Below are 20,861 nucleotides of genomic sequence, written 5' to 3'. Positions count from 1 at the left end.
ATTTCATGTTTCCCTTTTTACTTGTTTTTGTTTCAGTTTTCGGTGGGTTTCTATTTTCTTTGGTTGCTATAGATTACTTGTGGATGCTTGAGAGCTTGATCGTGAACGGTTCATGAACTCATATGCATTTGTTTTATTCATCTTAGAAGGGGCTAGTTGGCGTTCTTCCTGCTTATTGTTACCGAGTGTCGGAGAATTTTTTGGTGCTAGTTTCCTTTTTTCATTATTCTTTTCTTGGCTTGGATAATTACGTCTTAGTAAGAGTAAAAGAGAAAGATCCCCAATATGCCATTTTCGGTTTTGACGGTAGGCCCCCCGTTGTCGGTTCTCAGTACAAAATTTAATACTCAAGCCGTAGCCATTTTGGTGGTGGGCAATTAATTGAAGCTTCGATATTTTCACTAAAAATTAACATCATAGAAATGCTAATGGAAAATGAATATTTTATGTTATAATAAAATAACTCAATTATTGCAGAAAACATATTTTCCTAGTTGGTTAAAAACCCACACGCACACATACACAGCTTGCCTTACCACCTAAATGGCTACGACTTGAGTATCACATTTTGTACTGAGAACAGACAACGGGGGGCCTTGGTGTTACGTGTGTATGTACATAGTTATGTGTCAAACCGTAAACTGTGAGACTGTGACATCACACAATTTTCAAACAGCGTTTTGGGCGCGAAAGCATGTGTCAAAATGTATTTTGTTAATTTAACATATTTAAAGCCGTTTTTAGGGTAAAAGTTGAATTTTAGGGCTACGATTGATTAATATAGAACGTATTACAAGCGTTTCGAAAAATTGGAAACAACCCTATTATGTACCTGTTGCACAAAATACTATTTTAGAATGCCGCATATTATAAACCGGGCTCGTATTGTAAGTCCATTGACTAAAGATGGCGAAAACTGATTGAAGAAGTTACTGAGTCTTGATTCTCGAAAAATCAAATCTATCCTATGTCCTTCCGTGGGACTCAAATTATGTCTACACCAAATTTTAACTAAATGGGCTTAGCGGTTTAAACGTGATGAGGTAACAGACAGAAAGACCGATACACTTTAGCATTTACAATTTTAGTATATATTTAACGATGTTTTTAGGCATAAAGAATGTCGGGCTAGTTCCTAGATAAAAGTTGCGAAGGTAGGTTAGGCTCAAGCGAGTTTGTTGCAAATCCAGCAGGCGTATTATGGGGATGGCTTTATCCTTAATCATAATAACCGTCACTTTTTAACACTGCGATATTGAAAGTGTCGGACACCGCTTTATGACTCTGTCACGTAGACAAAAACGACCATCATATCCGTACTGAAAGAAAAGTGCACTAAAAAAACCTTAAGTGAGCTTATTTTACTTCAAGGAATAACTCTTTAGTATTTAAAAAAATTAAAAACTGCATTCACATATATTTTTTTTTAATTTACTTCTCTCGTATCGATCCGACAATAAATTCAAAAAAATAAACACTCCCTATTTTATTTCGCTAGTCGACACAGTTAATGTTAATGCTAAAATGTCCCCTAGAAACATTAGGTCTTACACTCGTCTGTTGTACAAAATATCCATAAAAACGATTATTTAGTACACAAGAATATTTCTGGACAAGCAAATTGCAAACAATCTTTTCACGTCAGTAGCTCGAACAAGGGTAATTTGCTGCTTAAATCGCATTAGCAAAATCGCATTTTGCTCACCGAGTGAGACAAAATAACATTCAAGTGACCTTTAGATTCGAATGTCATATCAACGTGCGGGGCCTAATACAAGTTCGAAATATTTGGATTCTATTGTCTTTATCCCTTTCACGTCATTATCAAAAAGAAAGAAACAAAAAAGTGCATACGTAATTCAACGGTTTATAATAGACCCCCGAAATAAGTCAGACCGCATCGTTCCAAAACACCCTACGAGTCTTCATTCGTAATAATTAATCAATGAAATAAACGTTTAAAATTTAATAAAAACACCATATTTTACGTATTTTATTATACAATCAAAACAATGAACTTATACAAATTTACGCAATTGTTACGCAGTAAATAATTCTACTTAACTACGTTTAACAATCTCTACTATAGTTGACAAATAGTAGTATCCGCAATTCGGACCGGATCTTACAAAGTTTTTATTTTACAAAAAAAAGTTGTCGATTGAACTGTCAATTAATGTTCGTTAATTCATTATTTTCGTATTATTTTATTGAAATTTCTTTCGTTTTGTTTTATTGCGGTAATTAAAGTTAATTGTTAGAATACCTTCAGAAAACATGAGTGAAATAGTGATCCGTCCGTCTGGATTTCATTTTTTCAGGTTGTATTTTTTGATGGCTGACTGACGTGAAAAATCACGAGATCTAAGTTATTTACATCTCGTGCGCTTTTGAGTCCCTTACTACGCTCAAGATTCTAAATTAGATTCACACGCTACACTCGTGAATCTATTATAGAATCTTTCGCTTGCACGGGACTCAAAACAAGCACTCTAAGAAATATCAAACTTTGCTCTCTTGTTGTACAAATAACTATTGAATGCAGTATTTAAAAAAGAAAAGAATGTGTTAAAGTAAAATGACGTACTTAAGGTTTTAAGGCACTTTCCCTCAAGAGCCCAGTATTTTTTTCCATCCCTTATATAAGTAGTACATTACTTTAGAGGACGGGAAATGAAGGGTTGCAGGCCAAGTAGATATAGACGGCCGAGCGTAGCGAGGTCGCATAGGGATACGCGGCCGGCAACCCCGTTTCTCGCCGAGATTTGTATTGTGCTTTTCTCAAACTTGTAATGAAATAATTAAAAAAATAGGATGATGATGATGATGATGATTGTTTCATGTCCTAATGTGATAGGTTATTCAGTGCGTGGGGTATTGAAGGGAAACAAAAATGTAATTATTTTCGCGCTACGACGCAGGCCAACGCTTGTTTTTTTTTTGTTTTTTTTTTTTACTTTTTAGTGTTTCTTTATTATTACTTTGGGGTTACTAAAAGGGGAACGAAAATTTGATTATTTTTAATCTACGACGCACGGTTTAGGAGATTCACAGCCCTATAAAGAATTCTCCATTACTGAAAAAAAACTCGTAAACCGTGCGTCGTAGCGCAACAATAATGAAATATTTGTTACCCTTTGAAAACCTGGTATAATATTAAACAATAAAAAAAAAAAACAAAAAAAACGTTATGGCAGAATTTTGCTTACAGGTTTTTTATGGTTGCATGTCAAGACGTGCCATAATTTGACGTTTAAAAACAAAAGAAGGTTGCCTTACAGGCCTAGGTGTATAAGGCTGTATGAAATTCCTTTACAACATATCATTTCATTACAAGTTTGAGAAAAATATATTTCTTCATATATATTCAGTCTACGCTTACGCTTCTGTTGTTCGTTACTCTATTATCAATTTGAGGTTAAGCCGCTTTCACCGACGTGGAATCGTTTAAGATCGGAAGTTTGTCTCTAACAACGCGACCCTAGTATTGTAGTCAACGACTTCGTGCCAAATTCCCGGTTGCATTATTACCTACGTATCTGATGACGGCAGACCCCGTTCAATGGCACCTAAACTGCTCTAATAATGTCTTGACGGAAGTGTTTAGACTAAAGCCGATTCCACGTCGGTAAGTGTGATGAGGCTTAAGAGTTTGGTTGAATGCTAGCACGTTGTTACGGCTAATGATGGCGTGGGTTGTGTAGGGCGTGAAAAGCGAGCGCGACGGGCCGGCGTCCCTGCTCGTGTCGGTGCCTTTGCCGTCCACCAGCCACGGACTCAACCTCAGCGCCCAACCACAGGTTATTTTTGAGACCACTACCACAACCCTTATTTAATCGAAACGAATTACATGTCTAGAAAAGAATAATTTTAGTAAAAAGATTAACTTAAAAAGAGAACAACATTATTTGTATCATAACTGGAGGTGCATGATACGTAATAGTATTATCAGAAGCTAGTAAAAAGAAAAGATCAACAACATCTATACAACACAGTGTTCCCCGCATGCCTTATCCTTGTTGTGAGTTGCGATTTTTTTAGCTACTTATTTGTTTTGAATACTATTTGGGCAGATTTTTATTTTGTTGTCGTTTTTTTTCTCGTCAGATTTCAATAAAATTTAGTGAATACTAGAATAGTTTCTTATTCCGTATTTGTTTCCTTTTCCCATTACAATTTTTAAAATGTACAACACGTTTTCGCAGATTTTCTTGTTTCGATTCCATTCTAACAAAAACAAATGTTTGAAAAAATAAAACATGTGAAATTCAAGAACCTCAAAAGAACTTTATGAACGGCATTTTTTGTTTATGTAGATAGTTTTGTTTATAAGTCTCCAGAAAATGTCTCTATTTTTTTTGTTATCACCCGTTGTAAGAGCAATTTCACTGTATGTTCTAACTTAAATCGTCCCCAGAGTTACGAACACGTATGGAGTTTACGTAACTCAACGGTAAATGACATACATTATTATTTTCCCTAGTTCTGATTTCGTGTTTAGTCAGCCCGGAATGAGGAGCACTTCAAACTTACATTTTTTTAATGCGATAGAAAAGAAAGTTGAGAACAAAATAAAGATCGGCCCATTTATGCATTCTATATTAAACGTTAGACTTGCCTGAACGCTATTGTAGACACAAAAGTACCCTGAAAGCGTAAGATAAGCGTTTTATTATGCTTTCATTTTAATACTAGCCACTGGTAATATCTAATTATAATATCCTGAGATATTCATAGCATACGTTATATATGGCCAACCTTCACCGATCTGCCTGACGGATGAAACTTATATTTTATGAAAGAAAATGTTCCTGAACATAAATAAATAGGGTTGCCTAAGGAAATAATTATAGTCAAGCCAATTTTAGATTATTTTTTGAAACGATTTTTTGCGACTTGCCTAACGAACGAACTAAGTTCCAATGGAAAGTATACAACTTGTACAACATGAAAAGGAAAAACCCTTTTTCTTGTAAGTAATTATTTCTGAAATGTTTCTCTTTGTCATAAAAAAAAATAAAGATCTACCCGACGAAACCCCACATTGTAGGGTTAACACATAATCACTTAGAAAGAAAAAAAGGGTTTTCCCTTGTAACTTTTGAACCATCGGTTCAAAAATATCATAAAAATAGTGCTTAAAAAACTCATTCAAATAAATTTAAAACAAACATGATTCGTTAACCCGTTTTCCTACTCCTCTACTGTTATCTGTCATTTATGCATTCATTAACACGAATATAAGAACATACATAAAAGGTTTCAAGAAAAGTCTATATTGTCTATTCCTCATAACAGCTCTTGTGCTTTTAATCGCTATAACGTTACTGCGATTAATGGCTACCAACCTAACAAAACCAAAACGAATACAGTTTTAATCTAAGTGCATTGCTGCCAACTTACAAAATATTCATTTGGTTGCATAGTAAAAATAATTACTTCATAAGTCAGAAACACGCATGTGACACCCGTAATATAGCAACACCCATAGACTACGAAGACCGCTTAGCGTTGCTTGTTAGTCTCCGTAGGCTACGGTGGCCAAAATTGAGAAAAAACTGTCCAAAAATTTAATTTAGCAAGTAGCAAGTACCAGGGCCTCATGAGTTACGAGGAGGTGTCGCCGACCGGCCGCGGCCCGGGGCGGGCCGGGCGCGTAACAAGGTATGCTCGCGCGTCTTGGCTATATACTTTTGCTGTAATTTGTTTACCTAAATGAAGATTTATTTTTGTTGACTCGTAGGAAAAATATTGTATGCAACGTTGTATAAGTAGGTCAAAAAATGCTCGTGGCGTATTCCTTTACAATGTTCGCCTACGCCTTCGGCTCCGGCTCACATTGTAACTCACGCCACTCGCCTTTTTTGACCCTTCTTATACAACTGTTGCATAAAATACTATTATGAGTTATCGATAAAAGTCTTCCCTTCTTATTTTATTTAAAATCCTGGCAGCCCTTATTTGTGACCGGATTTTCGCAGGCAACCCTACGAGCCCCAATGCAGAAGAATTCGGCTACTATTTAAAATTGAAGTAACTTTTTTTCAAAGTCAAATCTCGTAAGTAATTTTAGTAGCATAGGAGCAAGAATGAAAAAAGAGTGTTGTAAAATGAATCAACTTTATTTCCTATATAAAACAACAAAAAAATACTCATGTATTCAATCAAAAAATACAATTCTTCTATCAACTACAACGCATAATAGTTCCCAGTGCCGGATTAAGAAATTTTGATGCCCTAAGCATTCTAGATCTTGGTGCCCCCTTTGCCTAGGCTACATTGACAACATTGATTTTTGTTGGTAAACTAAGTGACATTCATGGTCGCATTACTGCTGCAATTTGTATTTTCAATCCATTACTTATTTTATCAAGGAAATTGACAGTGCTGCAGCAGTAACGTTGCAACAGTAATGCTGGTGCAGTCGCCATCCTAATGTCACCTTTATCAAAGCATGCGTGAACTAAATGACTGAAATTACCTATATCTATGATTGTGTACTTGCCTTTCCGGCTAACTATGTGATTAAAACCTGCTTTGGTTCACTTCACAAATAAACCCTAGAAGTAACATGACCAAAAGTAACCCGAAAGTTACATAAGGACTGAGGCCCAGAGGCAATTGTACATTCGTATGTGCGACAGGGAGACAACACGTCGAACGTGGTTCGCGGTTGACCCTCAGTTGTTTCTACCGTGGCGGGCAATCGTGCGAGGCCGAAGGCCGTACTGCAGGATAGCAGTGCTTGGAATTGAACCAATGGTGGCAATAGTCAAAAAACTAATCCAACGGCCATGCTCATAAGGTTGAAGATCCGGAGTGCCCACTTGGCGCTTCCGAGCAAGACCTAAAGGCGGAGTTGCGAGAGAGCTGGGTTTTGTGACTGAAAAAATACCCAGTGTAAGCGAGGACTAAGGTCGAGCTCCACACAGGGTTGAAAAGAGAGCTTTTCTGAGAAGCGCATTCATGAGAGGCCTAAGGTTGAGCTTCAGCAGGGCCGAGCTCCGGCAAGAATCTATGGCCAAGTGTCTTAAAAAACTAAGTCGAAAGCTGAGCTCTTCATAAGGCTTAAAGCGCGGTCCGATCGGCGCTTTTACGTATGAGGCCAAAGGCCACGCTGCAAGAAAGAAGAACTTGGAATTGATAAATTGTGTGAATGAGGCCGAAGGCTGAGGTCCTCACAAGGTTAGACGCCCGGAGAGTCTGATGGCGGCGCGCTGTAAAAAAAAAACCAATGGCGAATTGTACACAAGGCATAATGCTCAGCCGCGAGGGAGAGACGAAAGCCTGATTTATGTGAGGCTTAAGGCTAACTTTTGCATAAAGTAAAAAGCCGAGTATGAATAAGCCCTAACGAAATCGAACCAATGTGATCATGGCTCTCCTGCTGCTCCGCATTTGGCCTCGCTCAAGAGGGCACTTGATTAGAGTTAGTTGCAGCCGATGAAATAGGCGTTTCGAACCGAAGATTTCCTTTGGCAGGATTGGCCCCTAGGAGTTAGGACCCAAGGGTTGATTTCGTTAAGAAGTGGAGCCACCAAGTTTTGTAGTGTACATTTTTAGAGGAGGGGGTGGGCTCTCAACTTTATCTTGTTATCTACATCAGTTAAGCTAGTAGGCTATGTTTGGTATCGTTTTCGTATAAATCGGGAATGCCGAACTCATTTACGAGTATGGTATAGTATAACATTGACACCATTCCGAAGTGGAAACGTGTAAACTTTTAATTTTTTTTTAATATTCCTCTTCACGCTTCAACCGCTGAACCAATTTAATTGAAATTTGGTATAGAGATAATTAGTTTAGTTCCAAGAAAGGACAGGATAGTTTTAATCTAAAAAATCATCGCTAAGGATGTGTAAAGGAGGGTGGAAGTTTATGTGGGGAATCAATAACCGACTGCACCTATTTGAATGAAATTTGGTATGATCTACATTTTAGATTTTGTCGAAAATGATACCAAACGTAACTTAGAATCTAAACTTAAACAGTTATTGACCTCCGGCTGACCGACTTCGCCGAAGCTGAAAAAACCTTAATCAAAAATCTGGGTGGCATCACTTTTTAATTAAATCTTAGGAAAACAAAGATTAATTATGGTAAAGGAAACCTTTGGTTCAAATAAAACCGTATGCTTTTGGTTTTCGACCTTCGTGGGGCCCCAAACCTGCACTTTAGCCTTTGATTCCGTCATCAGTTTTTTTATAATAAAACTTTGACAATTAGTTCGCACGATCGCGGCTCTGCAGCTTGGCCGTGTGCAATACGTCGCAAACCAATCTGGTGTGCAAGAGCTCGGGCAGCATGAGTGACAAATTCCGATCCTCGAAAATCTGTTAAGACTTCAGTGCGAAGCCGAAGGCCGAGTTGCAAGAGAGCGAAATTCGGACACAACATAATTATAAATTAAGACAAAAGTAGATCTACTATTAAATTCGACTCTCCGAGAAGGCTGAAGAACAAGCTCCACGTAGGATTGAAGACAAGTAGCTTTCTAAAACTGAGGTCTACGTTGGGTGTAAGGCCCTTTGGCCCAAAGGCTGACAGATTTGCAGAATACTGGAAATCAAAAATCAACCACGAACCAATGGGTAAAGTATGAGGAAAAAATCAGTATCGTCGGTGCGCTTTCCAAATCTGATTAGTGCGCGATTTTAATTAACCTTATGTGTATTGTTGCTAGGTAACTATTTGTCAATCAAAAATCGAGCACATATCAGCTTTGGACAGCGCAACGACGATATTGCAAGCCTGATGGAATGGGCCTCCTCGTAGGGGCAAAGGCCTGCGTTGGAGACGCGCTTACGTGCCCTATACACGACGCACAAAGGTTCATGTACAAACTACCCGTTTTTTTTGCCAACGATTTTGGTGCCCCCCTAGACGTGGTGCCCTAAGCAAGTGCTTATTTTGCTTAATGGTTAATCCGGCACTGATAGTTCCGCTATTGAAATATGAAAATGTCTACACTTTTCAACAAGACGGGGCATCTTGCCATACTGCGAAGACCACGAAGACTTGGCTCGAGTCTAAAGGAATCCCCACTATGGAGTGGCCGTCGAATAGTCCAGATTTGTCACCCATTGAAACATTGTGGTGGAAAATGGAAAAAATAAATTATGCAAGTTTCCATCGAGGTCAAAAAGTGATTTAAAAGAGAAAATCGTCGCTGTCTGGGAGTCTGTAACCCCAGAGGAGTGCGACGAGTTGATAGCGACGATGCCATTGAGGATCAAGGCTGTTCTTAAGAGTAAAGGCGAGACAACTAAGTGGTAGGCGAACTATTTTGCGTACTCAACATCGATAGCCGAACTATTATGCGTTGTAGTTGATAGAAGAATTGTATTTTTTTATTGCAATACATGAATACCACATAATAGTGACCGGAAATAGGCAACCCAATTGATTCGTCCTGTACAAGTTGTATACTTTACATTGCAACTTAGTTCGTTCGTCATATGGAAGGTAGAGGTAAGGAACGCAATCTCCATAGGCAGAACTGATGCAAAAGTATCCAGTTGTCAGCTATAAATAATAGTTCCAAATCTTCTTCAGCTCTCTAGAGTAGCTAAGAACCTAGGCGTTATTGACGGAGTGAAGTGCGCTGTCTATGATTTGTTTTTTTTTTTTTCAAGTATTCTAGGTATTGTAGCGTCACCTATTTAAGATTTTATGGTGACACTTTTTGGTATATGGAGATTCCATTTCTTACCTCTACCTTCCATAGTTCATCAGGCAAGTCGGAAAAAATTGAAAAAAGAAACATTTTTTTATAATTAAAAATAGCCTTTTTTAGGCAACCTTATTTATTTATGTTCAGGAATATATTCTCTTTCATAAACTAATATTAAGTTTCATCAGTCACGCTGATCGGTGAAGGTTGGTCATATATAACGTACTTATCTTATTGTTAGACTATTAAGCAGATTATATAAATTTAACTATGTAAAGATCGATTAATCGGCCCATGCCGTGCCTAGAGTTGCATGTTAGTAGAATTAACAGACGCATCCCGATCGACACTGATGTATAGGGTAGCGCATTCAATAGGTACTAACCTGAAAATCTTGTTTACTGTGGTTATGTGCTAATACAACTGATTCACGTGTGTATTTAATCGTTCACCTCCCTTGTTGAATCACATGTTATTGATAACTGTCGCTAAAAAGTTCACAAAGGGTCGACTTATGTTTTCATTGGTTCGTTTCACATTAAAATAACGGTTGTGTGGTCCCGAGTGAACAGATCTTTTCCTATAATGTGGCATTTGGTTTATAATGTTAAATACTTGTTGCACGTGAAATATTCGGTTCTCGTTATGGTGCCCGTTATAAAAAATCTGTTGACTGGTTAACTTTATTTAGCTGTATCTAGGAATACTAACCGCCTTGCCTTCATGTTGCACAACTAAAGCATTGTTTATGCATGTTCTCTTTATCGAGAGCATTTCTGAAGGTGCCTAGCTTACGCGACTCATGAATACATTAACAATGTAATACGGTCTCGGTTTAGTACTTACTGGCAAACAGATAGTATTCAAATTGTCTTTTCAAACTTAATCAACTTTTATTCGTATGCGTTAACTAAGAAAGAAAATAAGGTTGGTAACATATATACATAAAACCGACCAAGAGCATGTCAGATCATGCTCAGTGTTGGGTGGATTCCGTAGTTACTCTTCCGTCACAATAAGCTAAACTGGAGCTTAAAGTATACTAGATTGTTAACCAACAGATGAAACGGTACCTTTCACCCTAGTTAAACAAATAGGCAAATTTGCATAATCACTAACAGACTTACTTGCATTCGGAGACTCCATGTCTAAAGATAAATATCCCATAGCGTAAAACATTTAGATTGTTATATAGATGAATAAAACAGTTTTTTTTTTTTGCAAACTGCAGTAATTTTAAAATGATTTGGTTCATTAAAGCATGAAAAAGTAAAGTATAACAATACCTCCTAGACATAATGCATCGTACATGAGTGCAATAAACGAATATGAATATAAAATTAGCGGGATTGCCTCTTACTTTTTAATATTTACTCTTTCGTTCTAAAACTGCCAATAGTCAACGGCTTTACTCATACAGCCAATGAAACTGTTTTAGACAAATTAAATATTAAATAAAAATATAATGTGGTAAATAAGCAAATTTTTATCTTACATTTTAGCTTATTTACATGAATAATGCCAAATAACTTTAACAACCCATTTAATGTGGTAATAACGTTTAACTGTGGATGTACTTACGTCTTTTTACTATGAAGGGGAAACTATTTGCGATAACTCAAAAACAGCTAAACTGATCAATTCCGCTACAGTTTTCATTTAATGTCTTTCTTAAGCTCTACTTCCACTTTTAATTTATTTTTTGGACCTATAGTTCAAAAGTTAGAGGGGGAGGGGACATTTTTTTTCTTTCTGAGCGATTATCTCCGAATATATTCACTTTATCAAAAAATGTTTGTTGAAGATCCCTATTAGTTTTGAAAGACCTATCCAACCATACATCACACTGTAGGGTTAAAGTAAAAAAAAATCACCCCCACTGTACATGTAGGAGAGGTACCCTAAAAAAATTTTAGATTATATTGTACGACTTTGTCGGCTTTATGGATTTATATGTCCATGCCAAATTTCATCTTTCTAGCACTAACGACCACGGAGCAAATCCTCGGACAGATAGATAGACAGACGGACATGGCAAAACTATAAGGGTTCCTAGTTGACTACGGAACCCTAAAAACGAGTAATTCAAATAGATATCCAAGAAATCATATAGGATGTTGGACAGAAAATAATATTATATTTTCTATCAGATTCGGTGAAGCTATGAGGGTTGTTTGAGAAGTAACTTGGTTTGATATGAAAAAATAATAATATTGCAGATGTATTTATTTTATTTCTCTACGTAATCCCCCCGAAGTTCTACGCACTTGTCCCAACGAATCTGCAATCTCTCTATGCCTTCACGGAAGTGCGTCTCTTCAAGGGCCTCGAAATACGCATTGACCTTCCGTTTAACCTCCTCATTGAACATAAATTTTCGCCCTAAGAGAAATGTTTTGAGTTTCGGGAAGAGGTGATAGTCCGACGGAGCCAAATCTGGTGAATAAGCAGGGTGTGGAAGAAGTTCATATCGTAACTTCGACAATTTGTATGCAGCGACACGACTTAAATGGACGACTGGAGCGTTGTCATGGTGAAATATCACTTTCTTTTTTGCTAAACCTGCAGTTATAGTATCCCCTTTGCAAGATAGTCAATTAAAAGTATTCCCTTTGCGTCCTAAAACACAGACGCCATCACCTTACCAGCAGACTGAATGCATTTGGCTTTCTTTGGAACTGGCTCACCATGACCAACCCATTGTTTCGATTGTTGTTTCGGCTCCGAGATGTAGTGATGGATCCAGATTTTATCAATAGTGACAAAACGGCGAATAAAATCTGTTGAATTTTTGTAAACACCACCAAATTTTCATCAGATATTCGCATGCGAATACGCATGTTCTGGAGTCTGTAATCGTGGCACCCACCTTGCACAAAGCTTTCTCATGTGCAACTCGTCGATGACTTCGGGTAAAACTGCCGTTTTCGGAGCTCCAGGGTCTTCAATGCTAATCCTGTCTCGCTTAAACTCATTTACCCAAAGTCGAACCGTTTCGTAGGAAGGACACGTGCTACTCAACGTAGGTAATTTGTTTCGCATTTTTGCCTCCCAAAAAAAAAGAACGGAATAACTTCACGAATTACAATTTTCTCCATTTTGCCGCGTAACTCAGACCACTTTTGTTTGAACTACTGACGCCAGAGATAAAATATTTTTAGCTACTAAACTAATTCAATACATACAGAGTTGACGCCGAGAGAAACTAACGCCGAAACTAAATCAATACATACAGAGGCGAAACAAGTTACTTCTCAAACCCCCCTCGTAGAAATAGATACAGGCACTTTATAAATGTGTTCTTAGATTATCTTTTCAGTGTATTAAATGCTATATCTTGGTTAGAGCACGTGCCCCCAGATATATGAAAATGCTTATAAATATACAATACTAATAGGTCTGTACCAAAAACCGTTAATATTTTCATACATATAAACCGATATACCGATACCGGTATTCAATTTCGGGATCTGGCTTGTTTATAGTCGATACCTAAATACATTTTCATAACATCAAATACCTATTATGAATTTACGGCGATGTTGTTGTTGAAGTAGATATAGGTGAAAGTTCTTGACAGGCAAAGGGCGATGCCATTACAAAATGTTTGAGATTGTTTCTTTTATCTACAGTAGCGGCAAAAATCTATCATACTGTTATTTTTTGCTAGCATTCATTCGAAAATTCATATAATTCGACTTTATATCATGTAAACAATTCAATGACGATTCACGTCATCAGGTCATCACGGCTATATATATTCACTTACGACCCACTCACTGCACCTGGCAACGTAACGTAGGCAGCCACGTTAGCACAATGCGGATTGGGGACTTCACACACACCAAATAATGTATGTTATAAATATTGAAAACACACAAAAGCGAACTTTTCCAGCAATAGAACCTAGATGGATCGAGTTTTTGCTCTCGGTAGCCTGTGGAAAAAAAATTAATGGCATCAATACTTTACAATTTAATACCCATCGGGCTACTGTGAAAACTCGAGCAAGCTAATTATTTAAAAAATGAACCCTTTGATCGAATTATTGTTTTCATAAGTCCCTATACAAGCTCTTTACAAGCTTTTATTTAACTATATTTGTTTGTGTGGGTTAAATCGTGCAAGTTAAATTTGTCCCACTTCCCGGTGTTTCCGATGAAGCTGAAAATTTGCGTAGGTACATATGTAAGTCGGGTGACAATGCAATATTACCATCAAGCTGATCTGATAATGGATACAAGAGATGGCCATAGGAACTATGTGATAAAACAAAGCAACATAATTATTAATAATTATGTTTGGGGTTTTTAGAATTGTCTTAATAAGTAGTTGCTTGTGGAAAGGAAATTACAGTCAATAAAAGCTTGTACCAAAAGTATGCAAAAACTAAAGGACTAAAGTTCAATATTCAGAAACACTTGCCACTAAGAAAACAAAAACTAAGGTATATTTTTAAATTGTGTTCCAAGTCGTCGAGTCGCTGGTGAAAATGGCATTATTGTGTACAAAATTTTAGAGGTATGATTTATTAGGACTTTTACTTTTAAAACTGGAATAACACAAGAACAATGAGGTAATCGATTGACTGCTGCTTTTAGTAGTCAAGCATCTTCAAAGACGAGAAAATACAGTTGGTATTCAGAATTTCAACGTGGCCGTGTATCCCTCATAGATGATGGGCGTGAAGGTGGACCGAAATCGGCCGTTACTAATGAAAACGCTGATATTGTGCGTCAACTGATAACGGAAGACCATTATGTAACATATCGGGAAATCCAACAGTCTTGTGTATTGGAATGAGTCAAATACAAATTGTTTTACAGCAAGAATTGAGAGTACGGAATTGTTTTGCCGTGGATACTTAACTTGTTGTCGGACGCCCAGAAACCGCTCTTGTCAATTGGTGCCACGAAACTTTATCCTTCAAAAAATGATGAGAAACTTTAAAAGTAAAATCCTCGCAACACTCAAGATTCCACTTATCGAACCAATCGCGCTCGTGGTTCGTATTTAGAAATCTTGGTTATCAATATTAGCACGAGGGGTTAAACAACAACTTTGCCGTTGTAAAACAAATAACTATTATTCCATCATTTAAAGCCTTATTTTTTTATATTCCCGTAACTTTCAGGTTGCCCAGCGTAATGATTATATTTTTGTAGTTTCGATGTTTGTTGCTAACAACTTATTTTAATAATTACCTGTATTAAACATTTTCAATTTATATTCGATAAAGGTTTCAGCACCGCCAGAGATGTCGGCACCTTCGCCTCATATATTCCATCAACCCCAAAAACAGGCAAGTAGTAATAAAGTTAAAATATAATGATACCCAATATAATTTTAAAAATAATTACCTTCAGCACAATCGAAATAGGACCAACCTCGAAATGTCTAGTACAGTCCTGAGATTTGGTATGTATATAAATTAAATGCCCCTTTTTCATGGACACACCTCTTGATTCGATTCCTCGAGGTCCCCAACTGTCAAATGGTGTTGGCATGAAAAAGTGGCCTTTAATTTATATATATATATATACACCGTGTTTTTTTGATTTGCGTTAATTTCGAGGGTGCATTCCTGAGCTTAAATTAAGTAACTTTCTCAAAGATACCGATATTCTAACTAACTCCATTTCGGAGATAATCAATCATAATTTTTTATATTATAAGGCCCTTACGAGCGTGTACACTTGCTTTAGGACCTGTTTACTTATTAGTTAGTGTTTAGTGCGAGTTCATACATTTGCTACTAAACGTACGTACTATCTCGGACGATCGATGTTAGAAATGACATTGATATGTCACAGTTTTCAATTGTTTGGTTGAGTTAAATGTAATGCCCGTGTTACAACAACGCTATATGCAACATTTAGTTACTTTTTATAAAAATAAAAATAGTAAAAAAAAACAAAAAAAATATTTTTTTTGAAAATTAACTATGCCATTTAGTTTCCTTAAACGTACTTACCGAAACCCCGGAGTTAACGCAATTCAATAAAAACACGGTGTATATACCAAGTTTCAGTGCTATTCCAGAGATTTCAAGACTGCTCCTATTCCGATTGTGCTACTACTGAAAGAGAAAGTATCACTATAGTTACAAATCACCTCTGGTTCTAAGGCGAAATGGATCCAATCGACTAACGTGTATCCCATTTTCTTTAAGTGCGGCTTTTACAGATTTTAAATGGCAGTTCGATGGTCTGATCAACTACCGAATCTGTCCAATCCAACTATAATTTTAGTACTAAACCAAGTATTCGAGAAGGCTTGTGTTTTTGACCTGTGTTTGTCTGATTGTAGACCCAACTTAATGACAACTTAGAAACTCACATATGCTCAGAATTTGCGTTTACCGGTGTTGCTAGTCTTGATAGGTTGACCTTTAATATGTTCATTAATAGTTAGTACTAGAAAGCAATGCAAATGCAATTTAGCATGATGCGGTAAAATAAAAACTTGAAAAATCATTGTGTACCTAGCTCCCGTACTTGTCAATTGGGGATGTTTCGCTTCAACCCTATAGTGAGGGGTGCCTTATGCCTCTTGGGGCAAGAGGGGTCTTGAAAAACCATCTCACACATTTAATGGCAATATTGTGTTTTTTTAACACTTTCTATTGAACCGTGTGTACAAAATCTTTAAAACATGCTAAAAGTAGGTATAACTTCATAAAAAAACTCATTAAAAATATTTCAATATGATCGCTTAAGCCGTTTTAGAGTTTTCATAAAATCACAGCTATTTAGAACGTAAGACATCGATTTAATATTAAATCGATGACGTAAGAAACTTTCTTATACCCATGATATCTACAAAACAGCCCCCTTTTAAGTCTGCCTATTGTGAAGGACGGGCAAATACGACAAAACTTTTCACGGGTGAACAATCTATCAAAAGTTTTGCTTTGCTACTCCCACCAGTGTATTAAATACGTATTAGTCAAACGTCAACATATTTGTTGTTAGAATACGTTTTTATTGCGCGAGAAAAATAAAACTACCTTAATCTAGTTTTGATTAAAAAATAATATTATTGTTTATATTTTATTTCTCATCAATCCTAAATAACATGATGTTATAATAATTATTTAAGTCAAACGTGTCAATTGTCGGTAACAATAAATAGCGTTTAAAAATTGACCAATTACCAGTGTTATTCATTTATTTCTCTTTCTTCTTAGGATTATGTTTTATACAATATGGATATAAAAGTAAAATATGAAAACATTAAAAAATACTAAACAAAACACATATAAACACATTGTAAAAAACCTAACCTAGTATGCCGCCAGGGCAGGTTATTGGTGGTTATTAATTATTATTATATTTATAACTATGGGTTTTCCTGGTATTTTCCGTGAGCGTGTTATTTTGTAAAATAAAACGTAACGTAAATGTTTGCAGAATAGATACTCCTTGAAAAAGTACCTTTAATCGGCATTTAGTACCTGCTCCCCCAACCCCTCGACTACCTGCGCGAACCGCGCGCTGCGCGCACGCCGCCATGTGACCGCCAGGCGCGCCATTCAGTCGTACGGCGATGCCGCTGCCGATGCCGGCCCACATCTGCTATCGTTCCCTCCGCGGTGGGATATCACACTTGCGCGTTTACTGTGACATGTAGCCGTTCTAACCTTGTTTGTTATCACTCAATTTGTGTACGTGCTTCCCGAATACTAACTCACTATGTCCGGTGCGACCTAATAATACTTCTGAATATTAAGAATGGTAAGCGTTTAAAGTTTAAACTCTACAAATAATAATTCAATAAATTGAATCTTAACCATATTTGCCCGCTGAACGGGTAATGCCATGCTACAATTAATTATCCCAATAAATCATTTAGACTGAAAATATCGAGAAAACAGCGATGAATAATTTTAGAATAATAAGGAAATTATAAATAAAGATACAACCTTTAATTATACTTAGCCGAGATGACACGGTATGCATTATATTTAATTGCATTCCGTCGTAAAAACTTGGAAGTATTTATACGCTTAAGAGTTGTTAATGATTGTCAAGGAAAGGCAGTAAAGTAGTTGTATGTTTCAGGCCGCCATGGAGCCGGGGATGAGTCACTCTCCTCACGGAGTCCCCGCGCGCAGCAGCTGGGGCGGCCTCAACGTCGCCTACGAGATGCAGCAGGACCCCACCAAATCCAGGTTGCCATTGCCTACTGATTCCTTCATTTTGTTTATTTGGCGCAGTAGTTAGCGAACGTTAAACTTCAATATTTTATTGGTTTTACGACAAACATATTAGCGCGCACAGCGATGTATCTTAGTACAAAAAAGTTTTTGTAAGTGGGATTTTTTACTATTGACTGCGCAATGCTGTCCTAATTTTATTTTATTACTCATTTGGCAAGCAAGATTGTTCATATTAGTAAAGATCACATATGTATAATTTATGTAGAGCATTAGCGAGGTCCTAGCTCTGCTTCTATTAAGGCTGACTGTGTACCTATGACTGTACCGAGCAGAAAAGACTGTTTCTAAATATCTACCATACTCTAATAGCTTAACAAAACGAGATACTGTATACCTACATTTGTAATACTAAGAGAATGGCAAACACTTGTGGTGCGTTGTTGATGCCGACTGTATGATTTAAGTTGGAAGTATGACTAATAATGTGTCTGTGTAGTGTGAGCTGCCTGCCCGGGTCCAGTAAAGACGGCGGGCTGGCGGTGGCGGGCATGGGCGGCATGCCGCCCGTCACGGTGCGCAACAAGAAGCGCGCCGCCATGGCGTCCTCCGTCGTCACCATGGCCAGCAACCCCACTACATCCACTATACGTAAGTACTTAATTGCCAATATTTACGGCATTCTTCACGTACACTCATGGAATTTGATTTTACAGTAACAATAATATGAGATTCACACTGTCTTTATGACACGCGGCACAGAAATCAAATTCCTTAGCTGTAACTGCTGTTTTAAACATCTTTGTTAAAAACCGCGCTACTGAACTTTTCTTGAAATCGTACTGGCTACTTCCACAACATACGCTTCAAGCATAGTCGGACGACTATGCTTTGCAGTATAATAACTATGGTAACACCACTATAAACTCCTAATTTCATTTATAAAATAAGTGCGTAAAATGAATGAATTCTAACATATTCGCAAGTCGACTAAGTGCTTACGCCTCTAGTTACCAAGCTTCAATTAATTTAGAAATTATTTGTATTATGGCAATCTTGTAATGGAGACAAATATAAACCTCGCGTGATAAACTTGTCTAAGTTAGCATGGAATGGACATGGACCAAATACATAGTATCTAATAAGTAATAACAGAAGACGTAATAACCGCAACGGTTTTTAATTTCCGCAGAGTCGGCAGCACAAAGCCTGGCCAGCATCCGCCGGCAGCCGCAGCCCACGCCGCCGCCTATCTACCAGGAGACCATAAAGGACTCTCCGCCAAGCTCTCCCAGTTAGTTATTTAGTTCTCAATAACATAACTGTCGGGACTATTCCTAAGACTGAATTATCGACTACACCAAACAGTTTGAAGAATTACAAGTAGTCCAAAGATGTAAAATACTTGTCGATGAGGTGTTCCATTCTGATCTTTATCAGCGGTTCCATTTCACCAAATAGCTGTTTAATTGCTAATACTCGATTTGTAGATGAAAATATAAAAACCGCTATAAGTATGCTTAAAAGACTGGACCTTGACGAAAATGTTGCTTATAACATTACTTGCTTAACAAACAAGAGAAAACAAATCGTCAAGCGTGAAGTACATGGCGTTGAGGAGTTCCGTTCTTCACACCGTTACACTTCGTCAAATAGCACTTTTTTAATGGAAATGCTTGATCTCTTTATCAGATTACATTGAGTTTTTAAAGAATATAAAGAGAGCGAGAGAGAACGAAAGAAGATAAAGAGCCTTTAGAAACTGATGTCGTGAAAAAAAAAACAACCTCTTGTTTTTGAAATATTGAAGTAGGTTAAAATAGGTTTGCATTAAAATTGAGTTATAAACACGAGTTTAATAAAATTTATTCTTTTTAAGGTTCTGAAAGGCCGCTGAAACCTAAGCTGGAGTCCAAGTAAGTAGAAGTTGAAATTTTTCAGTAGTTTTGAGTTATTTATAAGTTTAACTAGTTTCCTAAGTATATTGAGTCCTTTATAATATGATCTAGAAAGTCTTGAAATAGAGGTTTATGGACTATGGAATAGAGAAGTGAGGAAGACAAATGTGATGTGTATGAGTGAAGCAAAAGCTGTCAATATAAAATTCCGACGGCACTCAAACCTCTGGTTTGTATCTTAGTGTAAAACATCTGTGTTAGCTTACATGTTGTATTGGTCCAGAATGGGTGGCGGGTACTCGGCGCCGCACATGTTGGGCAACGAGCTGAACCCGGAGAGCGGCGCGGCGGCGCGGCTGCAGGAGCAGCTGAGCGCCGAGCTGGCGGCGCATGCGGCGGGCGGCGCCGGCCTCGACCCGCTCGTGCCGCCGCCGCTCATCAACAAGGCGGCCCCGGTAATATACAACACGATAGATACTATCCGTTCGCTTCGAGTTGGCCGTAACCTCCCGGCCTGCTTCCACCCCGCCCTCTGACTCTTTATCCAGCTCAGCTACCTCAGCTTTACAACTACTTTTATACTAAACTGAAATAAATGTCATTTACTAAGAAAAAAAAATATTTATTTATTTCAGTTTATAATTTATATAATAGTGTTTCTACTTGAAATAAAAACAAATTGACATATTTTCTAAAAATAATTTAATTTTTTCTAATACTTCTAATGGTATTGATTGGCAGCGCCATCTCTCTCTCGCTAGCTCAGTATCACCTGAGTTGCATCCAGTTAGAAGGTCCGAACCATACTGTTCTACCTTAGAGATGGCTAGGGGACGCCGCAAGCCTTCAGTAAGAGATGCATATACCTGGAAATATTCGACCAATGCTGCCGTGACCCCGGTGGCCGAGTGGCTCAGGCACCTGCCGCGATAGCAGAGGACGCTGGTTCGATTCCAGCCTGGGGCACTGGAGGCCTTGGTCACTTTTTGTTAGTATATGACATTTCAGTTTATAATTTATATAGTAGTGTTTCTACTTGAAATAAAAAACAAATAAAAATAATTTAATTTGTTCTAATACTTCGAATAGTACTTTTATACTGTTACAAAAATTATTAAATAAAGTAACCATT

The 20,861-nt window shown here is 37.4% G+C and overlaps 1 protein-coding gene across 11 annotated transcripts in view; it reads left to right on the top strand.

Annotated features, from left to right (window-relative positions):
• The window catches only part of LOC133526851 (protein AF-10-like), a 96,843-nt gene that overhangs the window by 52,981 nt on the left and 23,001 nt on the right, over nt 1-20,861 (top strand). For 8 of the 11 annotated variants that reach the window (XM_061863755.1, XM_061863738.1, XM_061863731.1 and 5 more), the window contains 7 exons: nt 3,705-3,800; nt 14,913-14,975; nt 17,737-17,846; nt 18,331-18,482; nt 19,024-19,125; nt 19,711-19,747; nt 20,013-20,184. In XM_061863755.1, coding sequence (XP_061719739.1) covers nt 3,705-3,800; nt 14,913-14,975; nt 17,737-17,846; nt 18,331-18,482; nt 19,024-19,125; nt 19,711-19,747; nt 20,013-20,184 — 732 coding nt within the window. The remainder of the gene's footprint in view (nt 1-3,704; nt 3,801-14,912; nt 14,976-17,736; nt 17,847-18,330; nt 18,483-19,023; nt 19,126-19,710; nt 19,748-20,012; nt 20,185-20,861) is intronic. The other 3 variants (XM_061863713.1, XM_061863722.1, XM_061863747.1) reach the window with 3 other exon arrangements.

Source organism: Cydia pomonella, chromosome 1, assembly GCF_033807575.1.
Source record: "Cydia pomonella isolate Wapato2018A chromosome 1, ilCydPomo1, whole genome shotgun sequence".
Lineage (NCBI taxonomy): Eukaryota > Metazoa > Arthropoda > Insecta > Lepidoptera > Tortricidae > Cydia > Cydia pomonella.
The sequence above is the reverse complement of the archived record's forward strand: the minus strand, read 5'-3'. Positions and strand labels throughout refer to the sequence as shown.